The sequence below is a fragment of the Pleurodeles waltl genome, chromosome 8, assembly GCF_031143425.1.
Source record: "Pleurodeles waltl isolate 20211129_DDA chromosome 8, aPleWal1.hap1.20221129, whole genome shotgun sequence".
NCBI classification, from domain to species: Eukaryota; Metazoa; Chordata; class Amphibia; order Caudata; family Salamandridae; genus Pleurodeles; species Pleurodeles waltl.
In genome coordinates, this window is record NC_090447.1 from 466,124,959 (window position 1) to 466,148,350 (window position 23,392).

At 43.6% G+C, this 23,392-nt stretch overlaps 1 protein-coding gene across 4 annotated transcripts in view; it reads left to right on the forward strand.

The window, feature by feature from the left end:
- The window catches only part of IL1R1 (interleukin 1 receptor type 1), a 257,715-nt gene that overhangs the window by 13,332 nt on the left and 220,991 nt on the right, over positions 1-23,392 (forward strand). For 2 of the 4 annotated variants that reach the window (XM_069204428.1, XM_069204430.1), the window contains exons 2-3: positions 18,300-18,374; positions 19,998-20,066. In XM_069204428.1, the coding sequence (XP_069060529.1) occupies positions 20,009-20,066 (58 nt within the window). In that variant the 5' untranslated portion in view covers positions 18,300-18,374; positions 19,998-20,008. The remainder of the gene's footprint in view (positions 1-18,299; positions 18,375-19,997; positions 20,067-23,392) is intronic. The other 2 variants (XM_069204429.1, XM_069204431.1) reach the window with 1 other exon arrangement.

Genomic DNA, 23,392 nt, shown 5'->3' on the forward strand with positions numbered 1-23,392 from the left:
ACCTGGTGTACTATTTAAGGTAGTTTGTTTGCTTATTACGCCTCCGGTTCCCCTTACCACCTCCCCGAACGCGCAGGCTACTTGCAATCAAATTGCAGAATTTTTTAAAACTAAAATTAGACAAATACATGTAGATTTCCCTGTGTTGGATCCTTGGACAACCCCCCTGGATTCACCAGGTCAGGATATCATGCTGCTTACATCCTTCCCCCCGCTGCTGCCAGACAGGATTAAAGAAATCCTTATGGAGATCAAATCAGGCTCTCCGATGGACCCCTGCCCGCCCAGCATTCTGCAGATGATCCCGGATCTGGTGGCTACGAAACTAGTTACTATTTTTAAGGATGTGCTATCCTCAGGTGTCTACCCTTCTTAATGGAAGCAGGCCACTGTTATTCCCCTCAAAAAGAAGGCTGATTTAGCTACCTTTGATCTAAGTAATCTTCGACCTATTTCCTTGCTACCGACATTGGCTAAGATACTTGAAAAACATATTAATCATGAATTGTCCATGTTTCTTAACCAGACGGGAGGTTTTGATCAGTCTCAGCATGGTTTCAGACGGGCTCATAGCATGGAATCGGCGTTACTGACAACATCTGACTCCATCCGGAAACTTCTGGATGAGGGACACAGCGCAGTTCTTGTGCTATTGGATCTTTCTGCAGCATTCAATACCATTTCGCCTGATATACTGGTCTCTCGCCTCTACGATGCAGGAATAAGACATGCTGCACGTAAAATCCTGGAATCTTTCTTAAGTGACAGATCCAACATTGTAAGCTTGGAAGGCTTTAAAGCACCGGCTTTCCATTTGCCTTGTGGAGTACCCCAGGGCTCGGCATTGAGTCCTACGCTTTTTAATGTTTATGTGGCCCCCCCCCCTGGCAAGACCCATACGTTCATATGGCTTTACTCCATCCTCCTATGCTGATGATACTCAGCTTATCATCCCTGTGCCTAGGAGCAGCTGGGAGGAAGTGGCAGAACGGTTTAATAACTGCATGCAGGATATTAATCAGTGGATGAGACAGAATTGGCTCAAGCTTAATACCAACAAGACGGAGATTGTCCTGTATGGTTGCAGTAAAGACCTGTGGAGTCCGCGCTGGTGGCCGGATTAATGTGGGCAATCACCGATCCCGTGTGAAGCTACTAGAAATCTTGGAGTGATTTTTGATGAAGCACTAAGCTTTAAACCGCAGGTTAATGCCTTAGTTAAGTCTTGTTATTGGACCCTGAAAATCTTGAGGAAAATTTTACCGTTCTTGAAGCAGGAGGAAAGAGTCACGGTTATGCTAGCACTGATCATGTCCAGAGTGGATTACTGCAACTCTTTGTTACTGGATATTGACGACTGCACTTTGAGGAAACTGCAATTAGTTCAGAATAATGCTGCTCGTAGTATTCTGGCACTTCCTCGTTCAGCGTCGGCTTCCCTCAGCCTAAAGTGTCTTCACTGGCTACCGGTGGGCAAGAGGATTATTTTAAAATCTCTCTGCCTTACCTTTAAAGCACTATATGGGGTGGGGGCGGAACACCTGGTTGACAGACTCAGGTGGTATTGTCCTGGACGTGTTCTAAGATCGGAGAAGTCTTTTCTGATCCAGGTCTGCAGAACACGTAAAGTGAGGTGGGGAGATAAAGCTTTCACAGTGGCAGCAGCCAGATATTGGAATGGTTTACCGCTTGAGATCAGGAAAGAGCAGAATCTTTCGATTTTTAGGAAAAGGGTGAAAACCTGGTTGTTTCCACGGTAGGGACTTAGGCTTCTCTGTCGTCTTCTTTCCTTTATATCCTCTAGTGCTTCGATGCTAAGGCCGGAATGCGCTTTAGAAATGCCCTTATACATACATACATACATACATACATGCATACCCGACCACATCTCAAACACCTGAATCATGTAGGAAGCTCAGGAATGCCTCTCTGATGCACTGATCAATGTCTTAACCCCCGCCCTTTATCGTCTTTCAGGTTTTCTCTCAACTAATTGTAATCTAAGTCTTCAAGGTTTCTCAGTATCCACTGACTACTCTTTGATTACGGACAGAATTTTCGATGTTAAATTTATGAAAAGCTTCTTTGATAATGTGCATACACTTGTGCAAGCCTTCCTTGTCTCCTTTGACATTCTAATTCCTGGTTTTTATGTGTTGCGCATTTTCATTGATGTCATCATGCATTTCTGTGCAAATGAGTTCAAAACTTTGTAGCTGGTCAGCCTTATTGAGGGCCTCATTAAGAGCTTGGCGGCCCATGCTGAAAGGGGCGGTCCGGCTGCCCTATTAGGAGCTCCGCCAGGTTTCTGCCAACGACAGTCTTGCGATGTTGACAGTCTCAATCAGCCAGGGCAGCGCTGGAAACGGCACTGCCCTCCGAATTGCGAGTCCCCACCTGCCTTTGTATGGCGGCCCCACTGCCATGCAAAGGCTGATGGAAGGGTGGTGCGGGGGCCCCATGGGGGCCCTTTGCATGGGCAGTACCGGGGCCCCCCTGGACTGCCCCGTCACACTTTTCACTGCCCGATTTACGTGCAGTGAAAAGCGCAACGGGTGCTATTGCACCTGACACACCGCAACATTGCCGCCGGCTCGATTACGAGCTGGCATCAATGTTGTGGTGTGCTTCCCTCTGGGCTGGTGGGCGGAAACTTTTTTCTCACGCTGGCCCAGAAAGAAACTCGTAATAGGTAAGGACGGCTGCATATGCGATCATCCTGACACAGGAATTTGGCAGGCTGCCTCTGCCGCCCGCCAAAGTCAAATTGAGGGCCTGAGTGTTGAAGCTTGTTTCTGTATTACCATTACTAGTGGCAGATAGCTAGGTTAAGGGTATCTTTTTATTGTGGTTGCATTTTCATCTTTTGGCAATCTGACCTGGTTACCAAAATGGGGAAATGTATTGTTTTGGCTGAATGATTTTTCTTTTAGTCCATTTCTTTATTGAAGGCTAGTAGTGGTAGGTAAACCTTCAACCCATCAGATAACTTGAGCGGATATCTTTCTTCATAACAAATAATAATGCATTTTTATTCGTTATTTTTCTTCTAGATTTTGGGGGTTCTTGTGCCCATAAAAACTAAGTTATCTGCAGAGTACTGTCTTACAACCATATAATGTAGCTCTGTGTCCAACATGCTGATTTCAGTAGCATTTATGTTAAAATCTTTGCAGCTGGTGTCCACATCTTCAAGAGGAGAAGGTGCTCAAGAACCCAAGTGCAGGTTTCCATGGCTTTCAGCTTGTGGACTGAATTCAGCTTGTTAAGAACCAACCTTAGGATGCACATGTTGAATTTAGTGAGTTTGCTGGTGTCATACCCTACCTCTCTTTATTTTAGCGCAATTGTAATTGCATAGATTGGGTTTTTATTTCAGAGTACTTGGAACCCAAGTGTCCAGAGATGATGTGTTCTACAGGCTGTGTCTTGACCTACCTTAGGGTCTGTTCTGTAGGTTCAGGGTCATTGTTTTCAAATTCGAGATCTGAATGTTTCCTCCTGTCCCTCGCCCTCTGTGTGCTCTTCCCCCTTGCTCCCTTTTTTGCCCATTACCTGGCTTTGGATATTCAAAGGTGTCCTCGGAGCTCTGCCTATTTTGTCAGCACTTCAGGATGAACTATGTCCTCTTCAGATTCTTGAAGGTAATCATCTTTGAGCAATTGAAACTGTACATTAAAGGGCTCCTGGGACTCATGCAGTGCCTGCTCACTGCCACACCATTGGCAAGCCTGGATAAAGGCATTAAAGTCACCCTTCTGACCTGGAGTTCAGGTGTGCATCTCCTGCCTGTATGATTAAGGAATGGGAGTGGTAAAGTTATCATTTGGGGCATCTGCGGTGTCCAGTTCCTTCATGATCATTTCCATGTTGTAGACTTGGTCTTGCCTTCTTTTGGTTGATGGGTAGTTCTTCAGGAGCTTCCTTCAGTGTTGTCATTCTTGGTTTACTTGCTTACGTTTTTTTACCACTGTAGTAAGCTTGAATTGGTGCCTTAAGTAGTTGTGAAAGACCAAAACATTCTGTAACCCACTTTGTCCATAGTTTTGAGCCTTCACTCGCTTCAACAGGATAATGAAGCAAAACATACCTGTGGTATAACTTGGTGTTTGCTCCAATACCCAATATGGAGAGATGATCATCTGAGGATTTCTGGTGCACTGTTGGTGTAGATGTCAGACCATTTCAATTTGACAGGGCTGCTGCAGCTCAGCACTGTTTTAGTGTGTTCCTAACAGTATGTTTAAGACAACTTTGTTTTGATCCCATGTAGGTAGTTGGGTAAGATTGCCAAACATCAAGGTTGACAGCAACAATTCTGTTGTTAAAGGAAAGACTATTGTCATCTGTAAAAATAATTAGTAACTGGGGTTGGTGACTACTCACCTCAGGCAATAATCACAATCCTGCCTAGGGTGAACACTTAAAGTCACTAAATTAACCTGAGATCAGCCCCCATGGTAAGTATGGCACAGAGCAGACCGGCTTAAATCGGGGCAATCTGAAGGTATTTACGCGTACCAAAACGGTTAGAGTCAACATGCAAAACAATAAAAATCCCAAATAGAACTAAGAAAATTAGAATAAAATGTAATAGACCTCATTACACCAAAATGACAAAAATCGTACAAGAGGAACTAGAAATATGTTTTTTTTTTTTTTTTTTTTTAAGTTTTAAGTAGGACTAGCACCAAAAAGCACAAGGTGCCAGTAATAGCCAAAGGCTGATATAGAGTGGGATCTAGGGGCAGTTGCCAATTCGATCATCTTTAAAGAAAGAGTACAGGCACTTTACCTTTGTTTAGCAGTTTTACAGTGCGGTGAGTTCTAAAGACCGCAAAAATATAGGGACTCGCTAAAGGTGAAAAATCTAGGGTGACCATTGACAAAAGGTGATCTTGTGGTCTCTGGGTTCAGGATGCTGCTGCTGTTCTTCGTGTGCCTGCAGGCAACCTGCCCTGTGCATATTGCAGCTCTCTCGCCTCCCCAAGACGCTAGAGCCACTCATGGAGTCTTTCGGGCCAGCAACCCACGGCTGCACTGTCCTTGTAATGCCACAATGAGCTTCCTGCTTGACTCCAATGCAAAACAGCAGGGTCTGAGTAGGTGGGTCAATGGACCAATCAACACTCACACTGAGCCTCTGGCAGGAAGACACGCCTCTAGGTAGCCCCCTACTTTGGCAAGCTGTTTCCTGATACTCAACAGGTGGCGTAGCCATAAAGCAAAACGTTTCTACTACATTGAACTTGACGTGCTGGGCCACTTGCATAAACAGCGGTTAACAGCCACTGTGCTTTGGGTATGAATAAGAAATCGAGGAACGCCCACTGTACTCGTCCATATTATATGCCCTGATACGGATGTAATTTAACACTGCGCCTTCTTAATTAAAAAAAAAAAAAAAAAAAAAAAAAATAGAAAGATAATATTTCTTTGGGCGTTTTCTGTGAAAAGTGTTCCATATCACTTGGTATGTTGAATGCTCATAATCCAGTTTATTATAAAGTTTCAGCAAACACTTGCTCATCTCTTTACGGAAGGTAGAACCCCTGCACCTTTCAGAAACTAACCCCATTTCTAGGAACTGGGTGTTATCCACTCATAGTACCTCCCGAAAGACAAAGGAAATCTTAAGTGACTTTGAGCGAAACCTCGGGTGACCTCGAGTACAACTGGCAATTACCTTGTTTGCCACAGTGCATCTCTACAGAATCAAATGGCGCAACAGCTAAGCAACAGTCGTGCCATTGGAATTATGGGGCATCCGTATGTTTCCTACATAATCATGGGTTTGTTGCATTTGCCACAGAAAGTACTCCTACATAATTTGCAGTTTTTAACAAAAAATAAAATGTGTTTCTTACTAAAAAGGATCAAAAGTTACTATAAAAAAAAAAAAGCTGCAGGGTATGTTGCCCCACAGTGACACGCCATTTACCTCATAAGGACTGGTCACCTTTCTTATGCTGATTAAGCTGTTAAACTAATCCTAAGAGGTGAAACCTCTGCGCAAACAATGCTAACTTTGTAAAACGTGCAAAATATAAAATGTGCTCTATTACACAGCATAACTACTTCACTTACTGATACATGTCTTTCATGTGTGGCTCTCTAGGAGAGCAGCAAATCACACTTGCTACTTCATAAAAAGCCTTCTATGCAGAGCTGACAGGGCTCGTTAAAATCCTGTCAGCGCATCTCTGCTTGTTTGCTTTGAATGAAAGCAGAAAGCACACCTGGAGGAGGAGGAAAACAGGGAAAAGGTTGGTCTTTGGTAAAAAAAAATTTAACACTTTAGGTATAGAGATGCATAACAGAGACACTGTTAAGTATGGCTCCCCCATTACTCCTCTGCCATTGTGTAGCAGGTGAAAGCAGGGGTATATAATTTTGGGGGCCATACATAATATAAAATTACAGGTTGTTAAAACGTGAATTACGGGAATGTTTTTCACCTCTTGTTCTGAGAAACATCCTAGACACCCCGAGCTGCATTCCTTACACTTACCACTACCCCGTAAACCCCACTCGTGCACACTGCTAGTTGTGTAATGCATTTTAACATTAAATGCCAGCGTGACTGTTGGAAAATCTGAAGTTTTCACCCCCTCAACTTTACTGACCAAGCCACGCCCCTAACCCTCTGGTGTCCTGCGCTCCTCGACCTCCTTGCCCCTCCCTCTTTTCTACCCTCCCTCTCTTCATGTTGTCTTTCTCCGTCTGTGTTGTGTCCACGTTGACATGGAAGAGTAGTAACAATGACGCGGATACCACTGCTCTACATTGCAATGTGGCTACAAAACCTTGACAAAGTCGGTACATCGCGAAGGGAAGACCTGTTGACTTTGCCACTGCTTGTTTTTTTGTACTGTTACCTACCCAGCACCAAGCGCATTACAGGGTCATGCTCTGTTTGTTGCACAAGTTTCTAATTAAAGCTGCCCGCAGACACCAGAAAACGCCTACAATACAAAAATAAGTGACACTCGTAAACATCCTGCTACTTTCCCAAATGTAGCAAGTGTATTATGTTCAGTGGTTTATATGCGTATAATTTAACATTGAGTTTTCAAGAATAACTATGTATTTGAAGTCAGCAACCTTTGTGCGATAGTTTGCGTTGAATCAGCCCTTTTCATAATCCTCACCAAGTCTCAAGGGGGAGGAATGGTGTGAAAGTCTGTTTAGTTAATACAGGAAACCAATCCACGTCTGCGGCGTGTAAACTCGCATTCTCATTTTCCACACAATGTGAATGCCCGTGCGCGTGTGGGAAATGAATAATACAGTTTTAGTCCTGAGTAATGTCACTGTTGTACTTTAATCTGTTTCAGCCGCAGGATTTCGCTGCTCATTTCCTGTAAATGTCCTGGAGCAGCGCCACACTAGGCGGGAAAAGACGTTATGTAATTGTCAAAAAGTATCCAGAATTTATCCCAAAAAACTGGGAATTTAGTTTGAAGACCTCCATTTAGAAATACGTTAGGTCTGTACGTTTTCTTACTTAAAAAAAAATGCAGATTTATGTCAGACCTGATGTTGCACAACTACTTTTTTTTCTGTGTGTAAAGGATCTCTTTGGCTTCCTTTATGTCAAACTGCTGCTCTCGATGCAGAAAATAAAGGTTTTAAACCCCTTCACGAGCAAAGCCAATATTTTCGAAGGGCATCGGAGAAAAGTCAAACTTTTCGCCAGTGGGAGAAAGCCTGGAAATATATGTCAGTCATGGCTTTCTAGGAATACTCTTCTGTAAAATATTATTTCAGCAAACCTTGTTCCAGGTGGATTATTCTACAAGTTTAAAGTTGATTCTGTTGTGCTTTTATACATTTTACTCCGCCTCTTCAGCCCTATTCTATTGGGAAAATCTTGTTTTTAGTTTACAAACGCCTACCTCTCCAACCCTCCTGTAGGAAGGTAGCCTCTTTCTAGCCTTGTTACCCCCACTTTTGGCCTGTTTGTGGGTATATGTCAGGGTGTTTTTACTGTCTCACTGGGATCATGCTAGCCAGGGCCCAGTGCTCATAGTGAAAACCCTATGTTGTCAGTGTGTTTGATATGCGTCACTGGGATCCTGCTAGCCAGGACCCCAGTGCTCATAAGTTTGTGGCCTATATGTGTTCCCTGTGTGGTGCCTGTAGGAGGCTGGCCTGGCTTGTAGTGGGTACCAAGGGGTACTTACGCCTTGCACCAGGCCCAGGTATCCCTTATTAGTGTAGAGGGGTGTCTAGCAGCTTAGGCTGATAGAAAAGGTAGCTTAGCAGAGCAGCTTAGGCTGCACTAGGAGACGTGTGAAGCTCCTACTATACCACTGGTGTCATATGCACAATATCATAAGAAAATACAATACACAGATATACTAAAAATAAAGGTACTTTATTTTTATGACAATATGCCAAAAGTATCTCAGTGAGTACCCTCAGTATGAGGATAGCAAATATACACAAGATATATGTACACAATACCAAAAATATGCAGTAATAGCAATAGAAAGCAATGCAAGCAATCTACAGTCACAATAGATTGCAGTGAGAGCACATAGGGATGGGGCAACACAAACCACATACTCTAGAAGTGGAATGCGAACCACAAATGGACCACAAATGTGACCTTGTAGAGGGTCGCTGGGACTGTAAGAAAACAGTGAGGGTTAGAAAAATAGCCCACCCCAAGACCCTGAAAAGTGGGTGCAAAGTGCACCTAAGTTCCCCAGAGAGCACAGAAGTCGTGATAGGGGAATTCTGCAAGGAAGACCAACACCAGCAATGCAACAACGATGGATTTCCTGATGAGAGTACCTGTGGAACAAGGGGACCAAGTCCAAGAGTCACGATCAAGTCGGGAGTGGGCAGATGCCCTGGAAATGCCAGCTGTGGGTGCAAAGAATCTGCCACCGGATGGTAGACGCTGTGGATTCTGCAAGAACGACGAGGGCTAGAAACTTCCCCTTTGGAGGATGGATGTCAAACGTCGTGAAGAACCTTGCAGAGGTGTTTCCGTGCAGAAAGACGGCAAACAAGCCTTGCTAGCTGCAAGGGTTGTTGTTAGGGTTTTTGGATGCTGCTGTGGCCCGGGAGGGACCAGGATGTCGCCAATTGCATGAGGAGACAGAGGGGGGGTCCAGCAAGACAAAGAGCCCACTCAGAAGCAAGCAGCACCCGCAGAAGTGCCGAAACAGGCACTACGAAGTGGAGTGAACCGGAGCTCACCCGAAGTCACAAAGGAAGGTCCCACGACGCCGGAGGACAACTCAGGAGGTCGTGCACTGCAGGTTAGAGTGTCGGGGACCCAGGCTTGGCTGTGCACAAAGGAAATCCTGGAAGAGTGCACAGGAGCCGGAGCAGCTGCAAATCACGCGGTACCCAGCAATGCAGTCTAGCGTGGGGAGGCAACAACTTACCTCCACCAAACTTGCCAGGCTTGGCCCAGGAAGGCAGAACAAAGGACTTCCTCAGAGAGAGGGTGTTACACCCTCCCCCTTTGGAAAAAGGTGTTAGGGCTGGGGAGAAGTAGCCTCCCCCAGCCTCTGGAAATACTTTCATGGGCACAGATGGTGCCCATTTCTGCATAAGCCAGTCTACACCGGTTCAGGGATCCCCCCATCCCTGATTTGGTGCGAAACTGGACAAAGGAAAGGGGAGTGACCACTCCCTCTGACCAGCACCTCCCAGGGGAGGTGCCCAGAGCTCCTCCAGTGTGTCCCAGACCTCTGCCATCTTGAATGTAGAGGTGTGAAGACACAATGGACAGCTCTGTGTGGCCAGTGCCAGCAGGTGACGTCAGAGACCCCTCCTGATAGGTGCTTACCTTTCTCAGTAGCCAAACCTCCTCTGTGGGCTATTTAGGGTCTCTCCTGTGGGTATCTCACCAGATAACGAATGCAAGAGCTCACCAGAGTTCCTCTGCACTTCCCTCTTCGACTTCTGCCAAGGATCGACTGCTGAGTGCTCCAGGACGCCTGCATAACCGCAACAAAATAGCAAGAAGACTACCAGCAACATTGTAGTGCCTCATCCTGGTGGTGCGTGCTCTGAGGGCTGTCTGCCTTCACCCTGCGCTGGAAGCCAAGAAGAAATCTCCTGTGGGTTGACGGAATCTTCCTCCTGCCAACGCAGGCACCAAACTTCTGCATCACCGGTCCTCTGGGTCCCCTCTCATCCTGATGAGCGTGGTCCCTGGAACACAGGAGCTGGGTCCAAGTGTCTTTGACAGTCCAGTGGCCCTTCTCTACAAATTTGGTGGAGGTAAGTCCTTACCTTCCCACACCAGACAGTAATCCTGTGAACTGCAGCTGCTCGGGCTTCTGTACACTTTTGCAAGACTTCCTTCATGCACAGCCTAGCCCAAGTCCCCAGCACTCCGTCCTGCATTGCCCAACTCGCTGAGTTGGACTCCGACGTCGTGGGACCCTCCTTTGTGACTCTGAGTCGACCGCTGTCTTCAGATCTTCTAAGTGCCTGTTCTGGTACTTCTGTGGGCGCTGCCTGCTTCTGCAGGGGCTCTCTGAGTTGCTGTGCGCCCTCTCTGTCTCCTCCTCTAAGGGGCGACCTCCTGGTCCTTCCTGAGCCCCAGCAGCACCGAAAATCCTCAACTGCGACTCTTGCAGCTAGCAAGACTTGTTTGCGTTCTTTCTGCGTGGAAACAATTCTGCATCCTCCAGCACGCCGTGGGACATCTTCTGACCAAAGGATAAGTTCCTGGCACCTTCCATTGTTGCAGAATCTTTGGCTTCTTCCACCCGGATGCAGCCCTTTTGCACCCTCATCTGGGGTTTACTGGGCTCCTGCCCCCCTGGACACTTGCGTGACTCTTGGACTTGGTCCCCTTCCTTTACAGGTCCTCAGGTCCAGGAATCTGTCTTCAGTGTTTTGCAGTCAGTTGTTGTCCTTGCAGAATCCCCTATCTCGACTTTACTGTCTTTCTGGGGTAGTAGGGTAACTTTACTCCTACTTTTCAGGGTCTTGGGGTGGGGTATCTTGGACACCCTTAAGGTTTTCTTACACTCCCAGCGACCCTCTACACTTTACACTAGGCCTGGGGTCCATTTGTGGTTCGCATTTCACTTTTGGAGTATTTGGTTTGTGTTGCCCCTAGGCCTATTTCTCTCTATTGCATTCTATTGCGATTCAACATTGTTTGCACTACTTTTCTAACTATTACTTACCTGATTTTGGTTTGTGTGCATATGATTCGTGTATATTACTTACCTCCTAAGGGAGTATATCCTCTGAGATACTTTTGGCATATTGTCACTAAAATAAAGTACCTTTTATTTTTAGTAACTCTGAGTATTGTGTTTTCTTATGATATAGTGCTATATGATATAAGCGGTATAGTAGGAGCTTTGCATGTCTCCTAGTTCAGCCTAAGCTGCTTTGCTATAGCTACCTCTATCAGCCTAAGCTGCTAGAACACCTCTATTCTACTACTAAGGCATAACTGGACCTGGCACAAGGTGTAAGTACCACAAGGTACCCACTATAAGCAAGGCCAGCCTCCTACACCCCCTGGAAACATGCTCCTACTTTTTTCATGAACAACTTTATGTATTTCTGTGTTAAACAACTGAACAAGGGGCATTCGATTACCCACAAGCATAATTGTTTTTTCTGTTCTCACTTATATTCGCATGGTAACCATTGTAGAAACAGCCCTGTTCCATTTCACTTTTAGGTAGAGCGTGCAAGCGCTTTGACCTAAGTATTGTGTGCTTTTAACCACACCCACCTCACATCCATCACTTTCACTTGTTCGTGTGCTTGCCTTTCAAAAATCCTTTGTTCTCATTGGGAAATGCTTTGTCCTCCATCCACGGAGAGGTTTTGTTACCACCTTGCAGACTGACCCTGTTATATGGGTAATTGACCGGTTGCTGATATGTTTGACTGTGAGCGAACGTCTTTTTCCTTTTGTGTCTCTCCTTTGCGCTCATGCTCATGGCAGCCATGGTGGTTTGAATCGGTTCGCTTATGTCAACTAATGTTTTACTTTTCATTTTCAATTTGTGGCAAGAAAAGCCCAGTTAGGAATTTACAACGCAAATAGCTCTAACTGGAGCAAGTGCGTGACCCATTGCATTGCAAATGCTTATTTTATAAATAGGGAAATTCACCATTCTGGTGGAATTTCCATATTGGTAATATGCTCTACTAATCTAGCATTACACTAGTCCATTTCATAGGAGCATAAAAAAAATAGTTGGGGAGGGGTGGGGGGAGATGTGCGTCATGCTCATTGTTATCTAAGGGACTCAAACTTGAATGGTGTAGGCAATTCTGATAGTAGCAAAAGTGTTTTTTCGCCTCTTTTCAGTGAGAAACGGTACAGGGAGAAGGATGGAGGATGTTAAGTCTTTCTGGGTTACCCTATCTGCTCCTAATGCAAAGGATGCAGATATTTGTCCCAGATGATCTGCATTTTATCTTGAATATCTCCCTTACACAGTAGTGTGGCTAGAAAAGTTAATTGTGTTTATGATAAATGCCTAGATAATTCTAGCCACTAGCCTGGATTAATCTAATGTTGCATGAGGCACTACATGAACCAATGCAGAGCTCTGAATGGGACCAGAGGGGGTTTCTGTATCATTTGGCTTGTGTAGAGTTTTCAGTAGAATAGTTCATGTCTTAGTGGGAGCTAGGATATCACATTGCTTCAGTTGGTTATTCAGCCTAGCCAGGGCAGAATCCAATTGCTCTTGAGAGGAAAGCTCCTGTAGGAAGCTGAGGTCTGTACCTAAGGCACCTGCATGGCAACTGCTCACAAAGGCATTATGTGGCATGGTTCAAGGCCAGTAGTAAAGATAATCACCATAACTATTTCACAGAGATGAAAGACCCAGGGTAAAGTAAGGTGCTGGTGTAGGAGGTAATGAATGCTGGCCTAAAACAGGCCCATGGTTCTGTTTCAGGCAGGACTAAGAACACTGTGTGTACAGTTGTTGAGAACTGAATCTGGGCTTTCTGAGTTGGGAGGTGGGAGTTAGCTGATTCTGTTGCTTGGGAGAAGGTACTGGAGAATAAGGGAGGCCTTGTCAGGTTTGGCTACCATGCTCACAGAATCAGTTGCACACAGAAGAAAGCAAGGAAGGAGTATGATTGGCCTGGTTGGCATTTAATGAGACCACAGCTTAAATCCTTACTCAGTATGACTGTATGATTGCTTAAATATAGAAAGATAATAGTAAAGCTATATGCTCTCACTGTAAGCAGTTATATACAGACTCCCTGCTGCTAAATATGTGAACTCATTTAGAGGCTAATTTACCTGTATTGATTAATTGAAAGTGTGGATCAAGAAGATATCCATGAAACTTATGGTAGGAGACAAAGCCATGAAGGTAGGTGGAAGTAAGGAGTGGGAGATTGGAGAGTTTGAACTAGTGGAATTCTACCCAGGGTTTACATTTATGTTGGTGCCAGAGTTCGAACAAGTGAATGAGGAAGGGACACTGCCAAAATCCATGGCACAAAAGACTCTCTAAACCTCATCAGAGACCATAAGAGGAGCCACATATCTACAATTGTAGGTGAGCTGAGTGGTATCTACCTGGTGATCACCCCCTCCAGTGTTTGCTGTGTTCATCTCTCTGGGACCTCGCATGTCTTTTTGCACTGTTCGCTCAGCGATGGTACTACACTGTTTAACAGGAGGCATCACTCCTGAGACCTTCTGAGCATGTGAAAGTGGACATTTTTACGGGACCAGCACCTCTTGTTTTGTGAAGACAGAGTACACTGGGAACAACAAAAAGAGGCAATTACCATACTACTCGAGCATGCCTCAATAAACATTGACATACCATTGACTTTAGTAACGAACACATACAAATTTCTTCAAAATCATGACATGAGAGCTGGATAACCAAGTTCTTGGATAAGAATCTCTGAGGCTCTCGAGGAAGGACTTGAAATACTGATAGGAGCCTCTGACACACCCAGGGTAATATTCTGAACAAGGACTGGAGTTACTGCACTCCCAAGGTTACACTTGAAACAAGGTTGGAGTTAGGGACACACCCCAGGGTACACTCGTAAAAAGGTTTGGAATTATATAACTCCCAAGGTTGTATTCCCAACCTGGGTTGGAGTTACTGGCACTCACAAGGTTACACTCGAAACAAGGCTGGAGTTAGTGACACTCTTGAGGTTATACTTGAAACATGGGTTGGAGTTACTGACACTCCCAACATTACTCTTGGTAACATAGGTTAGAGTTACCTACACTCCCAAGGTATGCTAGAAACAGATTAGAGGTGGGAAGGTTCATACAAATATCAATCGCTTCTAAAACAACATTCTTCTTGACACTTCTGTTCAATAGAGCAATACAGAACTTAGTCTTTGATCAATGAGCAAAAACAGTTCAAGCGCCAAGGTAGGAGAGATGGTCCAGAGTAGGAACAAGCAAGGAGTGCTGGAGGAAAAGTACGGATAAGGAATTGAAGACCAGTCCAGAGTCATAAAGAGGCTGATAGTTAGGCCTGCCTACTACAATAAGAAGATTGGCGCGCACCGTGCACTAATCTGAGGCAAAGTACTTAACCTAGATTAATACTCTAGCTAGAATCAGAAGAGGACAGGAGGCTTGCTGAAAAAAAATGAAACAGAGGCGGAATCATAGCTCCTGAAGGAAGACACAAGAAGTGTTGCAGGAGCCAGAATCACAGAATCATCAGGAAGGCTTGGAAGACTAGAGCGCTGGGAGTTCTGGGGGACTCAGGTGGTGGGTGCAGGGACAATGCTTGGTCTGGAACGCTGGAAGATCCAGGTGACTCAGTAGGTGAGTGCAGGAATGATGCCTGCGCAGGACTGGGACAAAGCCAAGCGCCGATGCAGGTTCAGAGGGGGGAGAGGTTACACTGAAAGAAGTGTGTTCCAGAAGGCATGTGCCCCACGTGGCAGCATGGAAACTTTCAATGAACCTGGGGAAAATCATGTGTTACATACAACGGTTATGAGGCCTTGCAAGTGAAAACGGTAAGTGGAAACAACTATAATGGAACCCTAGTGCATGATGGTACAGTTCAGTGGTTCACTAAGGAAGCATACTTGTGTAAAACCCACAGCACAGAGGGCACAAAATGGAGTCATGACATAGAAGAAGGCACCCCTGAACTAAACATGAGCTCCTGCTTGGTGCTTTTGTGTGCACTTAGTGGTTGTAAGCCCAAACTCCTGAATGCCTCTCAGGGACTTCCCCACTTTATCACCATTATCTGTCCCCCCTGGACTTGCTGCTGTTGACTCCATGTTGCTACTACATTCAGATTGCAAAACAGCCAAGTTTTAGGGTATATACAGTCCTTGAACCTAGACTGGCTGACAGAGTCAGGTGTTATGGTACTATAATTTTCAAGCCTGGGGATGTAGACATTTAATGTACAGTACTACTATCTTCTTTTCTTGTGTTGTTTTCCTTAAAATTATCTTAGTGATCGCGATCACAGATGGTGTTTTTGACTGGAGGATCATGACCCACTAAATTCCGATTTAAATACTAATAGCACAGCATTCCCTAACAGTTAATGGTCATGAACAGTATAATGAAGCTGTGGTTCTTGTGTGATACTTATTTGATTACTAAACTGTGTGATCTACTTAGAAGGGATGAAGATAGCTCATTAAAAACTATCTCTATCTCTTCTATCTCTCTATCCACTTTTCTCACCTATCTCCTGGTGGCGGTCGTCACTGGGTAGTTATAGTTAAGATTGTGTTTCCTTAGAAATGCATTTTTTGTGTTGCTAATAACTTTGGAGCTGTTTGACGAAACTTTCCAAAAAAGTGCTCTTTTGTTCAGTTTGCGTGTGGAAAGTTTTGGGGTGATCGAGTGGGGGCCAAGAAAAAGTGGTGGGTTCCTAAACCATGTTTTTCCCCATAGGAACTTTAGACTCGGCTTCAGCTTAAACTGATGAACAGATTTACACAAAATTTAGCAGAAAGCTAGATCTAGGTTCAGAAAGAGTTCTTTTTCTGTCTTGGTGTAAATCCGTTCAGTAGTTTTAGAGCTAAAATAAAACTTTGTATATCTAGGGATGCTAAGGCTCCGCAGTCCAGACTGATCTCAAACTGAGATCTGATTGGCTGCTACTACCTCAACAGGAAGGGGTGGCAGCTATGTTAGTTATGTCCGAGTCCTTAAAAACAAAAAAGACACAAGTAGGCAGGTTGGGAATACCCTCACCCAAGAGGCCTTGTGCTGGGGTCCCAGAGGTAACCCCACATAGTGCCAAAAATGTTTCTTTTCTTTTTTTTTTCTTTTCAGAGGATTCGCCAATATGTGGCAAAATTAAAAAAAAAAAAAAAAAAAGGGCAAGCTCATAGGCCATGTCCTGGGGTGCCCACCCGGGACATAGCAGTTTCTTTGCCTGCTGGGGCAGGGAAACCTGTGTTTGGTATCGCTTGGCAGGAGCAATTTCAAATATTCTTACAGTTGGGAACAAACATCAAGTTTTCTCCCTGTGGGTGGGAGCTTGAAAAATGCTCCCACCTGATGGGAGTGGACTTTGCATCTGTTTCCCTGCCCGCTGTGATGCGTGTAGGCACACATATCTAAATATTGCTCCCACCCACAGAGAACAGCATTTTCAGCTGTACTTCCCCTGTCACCCCCAGTGAAATTGTGGTGGGTGCCTTGAGTGGGCACCAAGGCACCCACTCTTTGTTGGCCATGTCTTTGGGGAGGATGAGATCCCTGGGCTAGAATAGGCCCTGTGAGGGTTCTGCTTGCCTCCCCTCCTTTCATATGCAGCAGGGGCCCAGGCGATAGGTTCCTTGGGGCCAGAATCAGCCCGCCTGGGAAGGGGGGGGGGGGCCGCATGCCCTCTTTCCCTTTAAAAGTGTTGGTGGGCCCCTGGTTTGGGGTCCCTGGGGCCTGAAGCGCCCCAGGGATGGGGCGTTGTGCCCCCTTTCCAGTAAAAGATGCACTAGGTCACGGGAATTGGGTACTCTGAGCTAAAAGTGGCCAGGGGAGGGGTGACATATTGCCCCCTTCACATATGCACCCAGGCCCCAGGAGATGGGGCCCCTACACCTACAATCAGGCTGAGGAGAGGGGCTGCATGCCTCTTGAAATGCACTGGGCCCGTAGGGATGAGGAGCGCACGGACCAAAAGTGCCCCTGTGGAAGCAAGGAAAATGGGTACTCAGACAGCTAGTTGAGTAATAAGAACTAGCCCCAGGGCTGTCCACCATTGATAGCTGCATTTTGAGTGCAACTTCCATCCTGGTAATAGAAGAGAATAGCTAACAGGTCCCTCCCAATAAAGCCTGCCAGTGTTCAGCATAAACCAATATTATTTTGTATTTTTTTCATAGGTGAGGCGAGTCTTGCCAGAGATTTTCATTTCTTACTTTAACAACCTGCAGATAACCTAGAGAGCCTTTTTAGGGTCGAGCCTGCGTCGCATGCACTTGCGCATGCGTTTCGCTAAGCGAGACGCTTTAGGAATTAAAAAGAGCTCGGAGCCCCGTCCAGGCACGTCAGTGTCTTTCATTGGTTCGTGGCTTGCCTGTTAGAATCTGCTTGATTTCATTAGTGGAACGAATGCACATGTCATGCCTTTTCCGGTGGTTAGCCCTCCTCGACCGCATTGACCAAGTACAGAAAACATACGAGGCTCGCTGTTTTCCGGCCGGTTCGTGGACTACTTTTTCTCTATTTTCGCTGCGCGATCTTGCTTGTCAGAAGTCGAGCGCTTTGCATAATACCGACCATGTTACACAGTTAATTGCACTTTTTCCAGTTACGTATATAATTGCACTTTTGCCGATAGGTTTTATTACGAGTGAAAAGTCCGGTTAGGAGTTTACAACGCTATTGGCTCTAACATGAGCAAACGCTAGACCCGTTATATTGCAAATGCTTGTTTACCCTTTGATCCCGTCTATTTGGGCATTTTTTACTACATATCCAATTATATTCTCTTAAAACATTTTCTATATTTGTACCTAGATATTAATCAGAGATAGTTGTCAAAGGGCTTTCAAGATTTGAGTGGAGGAGAAAATTTTAGGCTTGTGCGCTAAATGGTGGTCAGGGGAGGTTATTCAGTGCAAACGGTTTAACGCTGTCCAATAAATATGGTGTATAAACTTACAAAGCTATTTTGGTGACTCCCACATTTTAATGGCCTTTCCTTCATGAGCTGTCACTGAAGTCAGAATTCTGCACACGTGTAATTAATGCCATTTCAGCGATTTGTACTATTTGAGAAGTGGATTGTCTGACACTTGGTGAATTGAGAATAGGCCATTACATGTTCGATGACTGACTGATGTTTTTTTCTTTTTAGGAGCAAATAGTTTGAAGAAACAACTGGATAACAACGATCAAAAATGAATTAGGACATAATAATTTGCAGGTTAAGGTAAATGCGCGTCATATTAATTTAGAAGAACTTGCTGGCATGGTAAATCATTGGATTTCTTTGGCTTTTCAGATTGTAGAATTGAGCTGAACGAAGTAATAGTTTGCTTGAAAGTTACTCCTGCTTTGTTTATGAAGAACAAAATTGACCGAAAGTATTTGATATTTGATGAGTAAGCGTTCAAAAAAGAAAAAAAAACTTGACAGAACACTTTATGTGCGTGTCATTGACAGCAATCACAACGTTCCCAGCCTCATGGCTAGCACATATACAGAGAAGGAGCCCTTTGAACCGTCGTTCTTTTTTTAAAGACCTATTTAAAATTCATTCGTACAGAAGCGTTTGGTTAGCCCTTTTCAATTGATCTTTTCAAGTGCAATTCATAGTCTCCTCTCTCTTTCTGTCTCTATCACTCCCCCCCTCCCCCACACACACACACAATCATGGGGCAGTAGATCAGCCCACTTAATCTGTTGACTGTTTTGCACAGTGAGTGACAGTATTTTCCTGCTGGCCCAGTCCTTTATTTTTATATTTTACATATTTATAATTCTTTCCTTTGCTTATTTTAAATGTTTGCAAAAATAAATACATATAGAATGTCACTGGGCTAAGTCCGGACCTATTGGCTTTACCAGTGCTTGTTTAAATGTGCATAGGGCAATGTTGTATGGAGATTAAGAACACCTTTACAGATTTTTGAAGGTGCACCATTCTGCTTTGCTGGATAAATATTGTGAGTGGAAATAAGGCTACTTCCGTGTGCAATATAGTTATAAAAAAAAAAAAAAGTATTTAATAAATCATGTTGTCTCAAAATGCTGCTATGACCAATAATAAGATGAACTTTTTTGTTTAGCAGTGGAGGTTGGTAAAATAAAGTACTGCCGATTACTAAACATGCCGGAATTATGAATTTGTGGGCTAACACCATAATCCTGTAGTTTTCCCCTAACACATTTTGGCAGGTAAAGCCTGCTGAAATTTGTCATGGAGAAAATGCACAATAATTTTTGGGGCGCGCGGATTTGGGAACAATAAACGCCGAAACCCTCACGTCATTTCTCATTATCGGAGACAAAATATAATTGGGCGCTTTCTATTGCATCTGATTAATTTCGATGCCTAACACTGGCCCCTTAAACTAGGACCAAAATTCATGACTTTGGAAACGCTTCCACAGCAGTAACGAGATTTCTTAATGAGATTTGCAATGTCACATATTTGTCAGGTTTTCTAATACTTTGTAAATAAAATGCGTAAAATAGTATAATTATGAGTGTCAATACTCTACAAAGGTGACTCAAATGGGTGTGAGATACGGTAATTATAAGTATCATTAAACTGCGATTCTATTATCATAAATGTAATTTTTTTTGGGAAAATGGCAGTCTAACATGATTTTAAATCTTATAAATTACCGGCTGCCTTCCTGTTGTGGTTAGTCTTGTTGTACGTTAAAAATATATACAGTTAATATTAACTGAGTTCCAATTAATTTTTATGGCAGAATTGACACAATGCTATGTCTGTGAGTGGAAGTGAAAGAATATTATTCACACGTGTCAAATAATGTAAAAATGATCAGTTTCAGCCCTCCAATCTTGTTTGTTTTCTTTGCAGCAGAAGGTACAATGGCATTTGTGTTGGCAGTCTGCATAGCCCTAGTATGTCAGTCTCTAGTCAAGGCAGGTGAGTACATGATTGATCCTTGATTATTGAGAAGCATTGATATTTTCCTTGTTAGGTTGCTGGGGAGTGCAGCTCGTCAATGCACACAGATCTCATTCACTTGAGGCTTGTATATTTCCCGAGGTAGCTCTTTTTCTGAGTTTTCTTTCGTTTGGGGGAACTTGTTTATGTTGCAAAATGTCCAAGATTGACACCTCGTAAAAACTGAAGGTCTTCCTTGTTTCTACATTTCTGTGACTCATTTGCATCAACGGCGCCTGTTTCCTCAGCATTGCAACACCAACATTCCTCTAGCCCGTGCTTAACCTGCCAACTCTGTCGATTAAAGAGCTCTTAAATTTATGCTGATTCATTCTTAGCCTCTGCATATACTCCTAGAATACCAAACGTAAGCATTACGCTTGCATAGCCAACACTGTGCCCGAGGAGGAGGATGAAAGTAGCTTGTTGCTATGTTTGTTACTTTGCTAATTCACTCTTTTCAGACATTTTGACCTTAGGACCGATATCCAGCAAAATCTCTTAATCCAATAAGGAATTAATAATTTATTTAATGCAAATTAAGAATATTCATGCACCATCTAAATTATGTAGAAGTTCAACACAGAACGTGTTGATATTACCAAAGGGCCACTCTACGTTTGTACTTTTTGATGTCAAATCATTAAAGAGCTTTATAATTATGTCTTTCATGTGATTGCATTACTAAAGAGAGTAAAAGAAACTTTCTCAAAGCGAATTTGGCGCTCACCATATGGAGTACATCCAGGTCGATCAGTTCTGAATAATTTTCCTTTATTGCGGTTTGGCAAAATATTACCTATTAAAGATATATGTTCACTGAACACTGTTAAAGACATATTTGTTCTTATTTGCATGGTCCCATTCTCTGACAATTTTTTTATTTTGTCAAACATGATTTCCAAAACAGTCATTCAAGGGTTATCCTTGTTTTACAACTTTCATTCTCTTGGTTTTAAAATTGTGTATGGAAGGTCAGTTTGGCTATTGTGCTTTGAAAAGAAGCATCTTGCCCCACAAGTTTTAGTAAACAAAATATCCAGCAACTACAGTGTTTAGTGTAGAAGTCATGCTCAGCGCTCGAGTGACATAAATATTGTTTTTATATATCATACTCCAGTTTTGTTATTTGTAAGCACCGTAAGTAACAAGTGTTGCTATTACCCAGTTTAATGGTGCTTATTTGTCTGACCATCCCAAGGTGCACACCCTAAGAATTTGAGTGTGTTACAAAGTGCACCACCAAGTATGTCCCTGGTATTGGGTCATGTAGTCAGTTGTGCCCTAGTATTGGGCAGTGTATTAAGGTATGATTTCAGCAGTCGCAAAGCCATGCACTAAACACTTCCTACTCTAGCTCTGTATTCTGACAGCTGTTCACCCTCGTAATTGAGAACCCTTCTATGTTTGACCTACTGCAATCCTGTCGTGTGTTCGTGTGCCAGTGCTAACTGTTTACAGAGCAAGCTTGAGCTCTCAAAATTTGTTTTCAGGTTCTTGAAAACCAGAACTACTTACCAAACCACAAGTTTGTCAGCACAAATAAAAGGGAGCAAATTAATACATCACTTGGAAAAAACATGAAAGTGGCTTGACCTAAATGGAAAGGAAATAAACAGAAATGAAACTTGTAAACTGAAATGGGTCAAAGTAAGAAAGGAGTACGGAGTCTAGCAAAAAAGGACCACAAAGAATGTTCATGTGGGAAAAATTAATACTGAAACCCATCTTGTAAATACAACACACACCCTATTGCAAAACCAGTAGCCAGCCTCCTACAGTAAGGCACAATTTATAAAAGTAGAAATAGTACTGAGGCAAATGAAATTGGTACTATTTTAATATATTTACCATAACCATTATTATTCATTATAAATGCAGAAGAGAAAATACCAATAAAAATAATTGCCAGCTGTGATTTATTGAAGTGTGATGGGTGCAGCTATAAATGGGTTACATGAGGTTTTGTCCTGTTCTCGGCCCGCCTAATAATTCCATCTGTGTGGTAATAGCATAAAATGAGACTAGGGCCTGAATTAGCAAAAAGGGTGCACAGGACCAGTTTGCCGCTGAGGTGCATCTTCATTTTATAGATGGACAATCATGCTCCTGATTACTGATTAGCAAAAAGGTGTGGCCTGTGCACTGAAGATTGCCCCAGAGAATACATTTAATAAAATCTTTAAAAATGTATCCAAATCTATTACCTGGTTGTGCAGATTATTTATCATAAATTGTGCCCAAAATACTTATGCATGTCTACTTTTGTGACAGGTTTCTTAAAATCGTGCTGAATCTATTTAACCTTTTTGCCTACAGTCAGTGGCGGGGGTGACAGGACTGGGCAAGTGGGGGAAAAAAAAGTTAAAAAAAGTTATAAAAAAAAAAAAAACCTTCTTGAGGAGACATTCGTCTCCCCTCCGTCCTCGTCCTGGCTGCACTGCACACAGGCTCCCAGCCAATCACGACACTCCTGTCATCAGCATGACAGCAGTGTTGTGATTGGTCTGAGCATCCTGCTTCGCCGCTCAGATTGGGAATTGGAGCCTGTGCATATTCTCCATGGACACATGCTGTGCATACAGCCGGGTAGAGAACATGCAAAGTGAGCATGTCTGTTTGGCGGGCCCAACACGGCCAGCCAAATAGAGATGCACACTTTGTGGTGCTCATAACCCTCCTCCGGCCCTCTCCCTCCAGCCCAGCCCAGCCCAACCCTGCCCTTTCTCCAAGGAAAAATAAAATGATAATAGCGTATTGTTATTATCATTTCATTTTTCCTCTTTCTAAAATCCAGTGGGGCAATGCTCCTGCACCTTAGCAGAGGAGCCGGCTCTGCCTAAAGCGTTTGGACTTTGTTCTTCTTGGTTGCTCACTTATGTTATTCATTATGAAATAAATAAGGGTATTCTACTAAATAATATGAGAAAAGACACCTACTTCCTTTCTTTTATTTTAATAAGTCCATGGTAGGTCCTTGCACAATGCTATAAAAAGTGTCTCTTAATACTCCAATGCATTTAGGTCGGGGGAAAGCCCTTCAATATGGGGGTTATATGTCATGTGCTTTAAGTTTCTTGTAGGAGGATGTGCTCTTCTGTGGTAATTTTCTAATAGCAGTCTCGATCAATGCTTGCGGAGGGCTATGAAGTATCAGTGCTGTATGTGAGGACACAGACACAATGAACTATGGGTGAATTAACGTGGTGAACAGTAAAGAATACTTCAATGATATTTGAGCAGGATTGGTTTGTACAGCAGATACAAAATAAATATTTATTGAAACAGGACACTAGAGAAGGTGC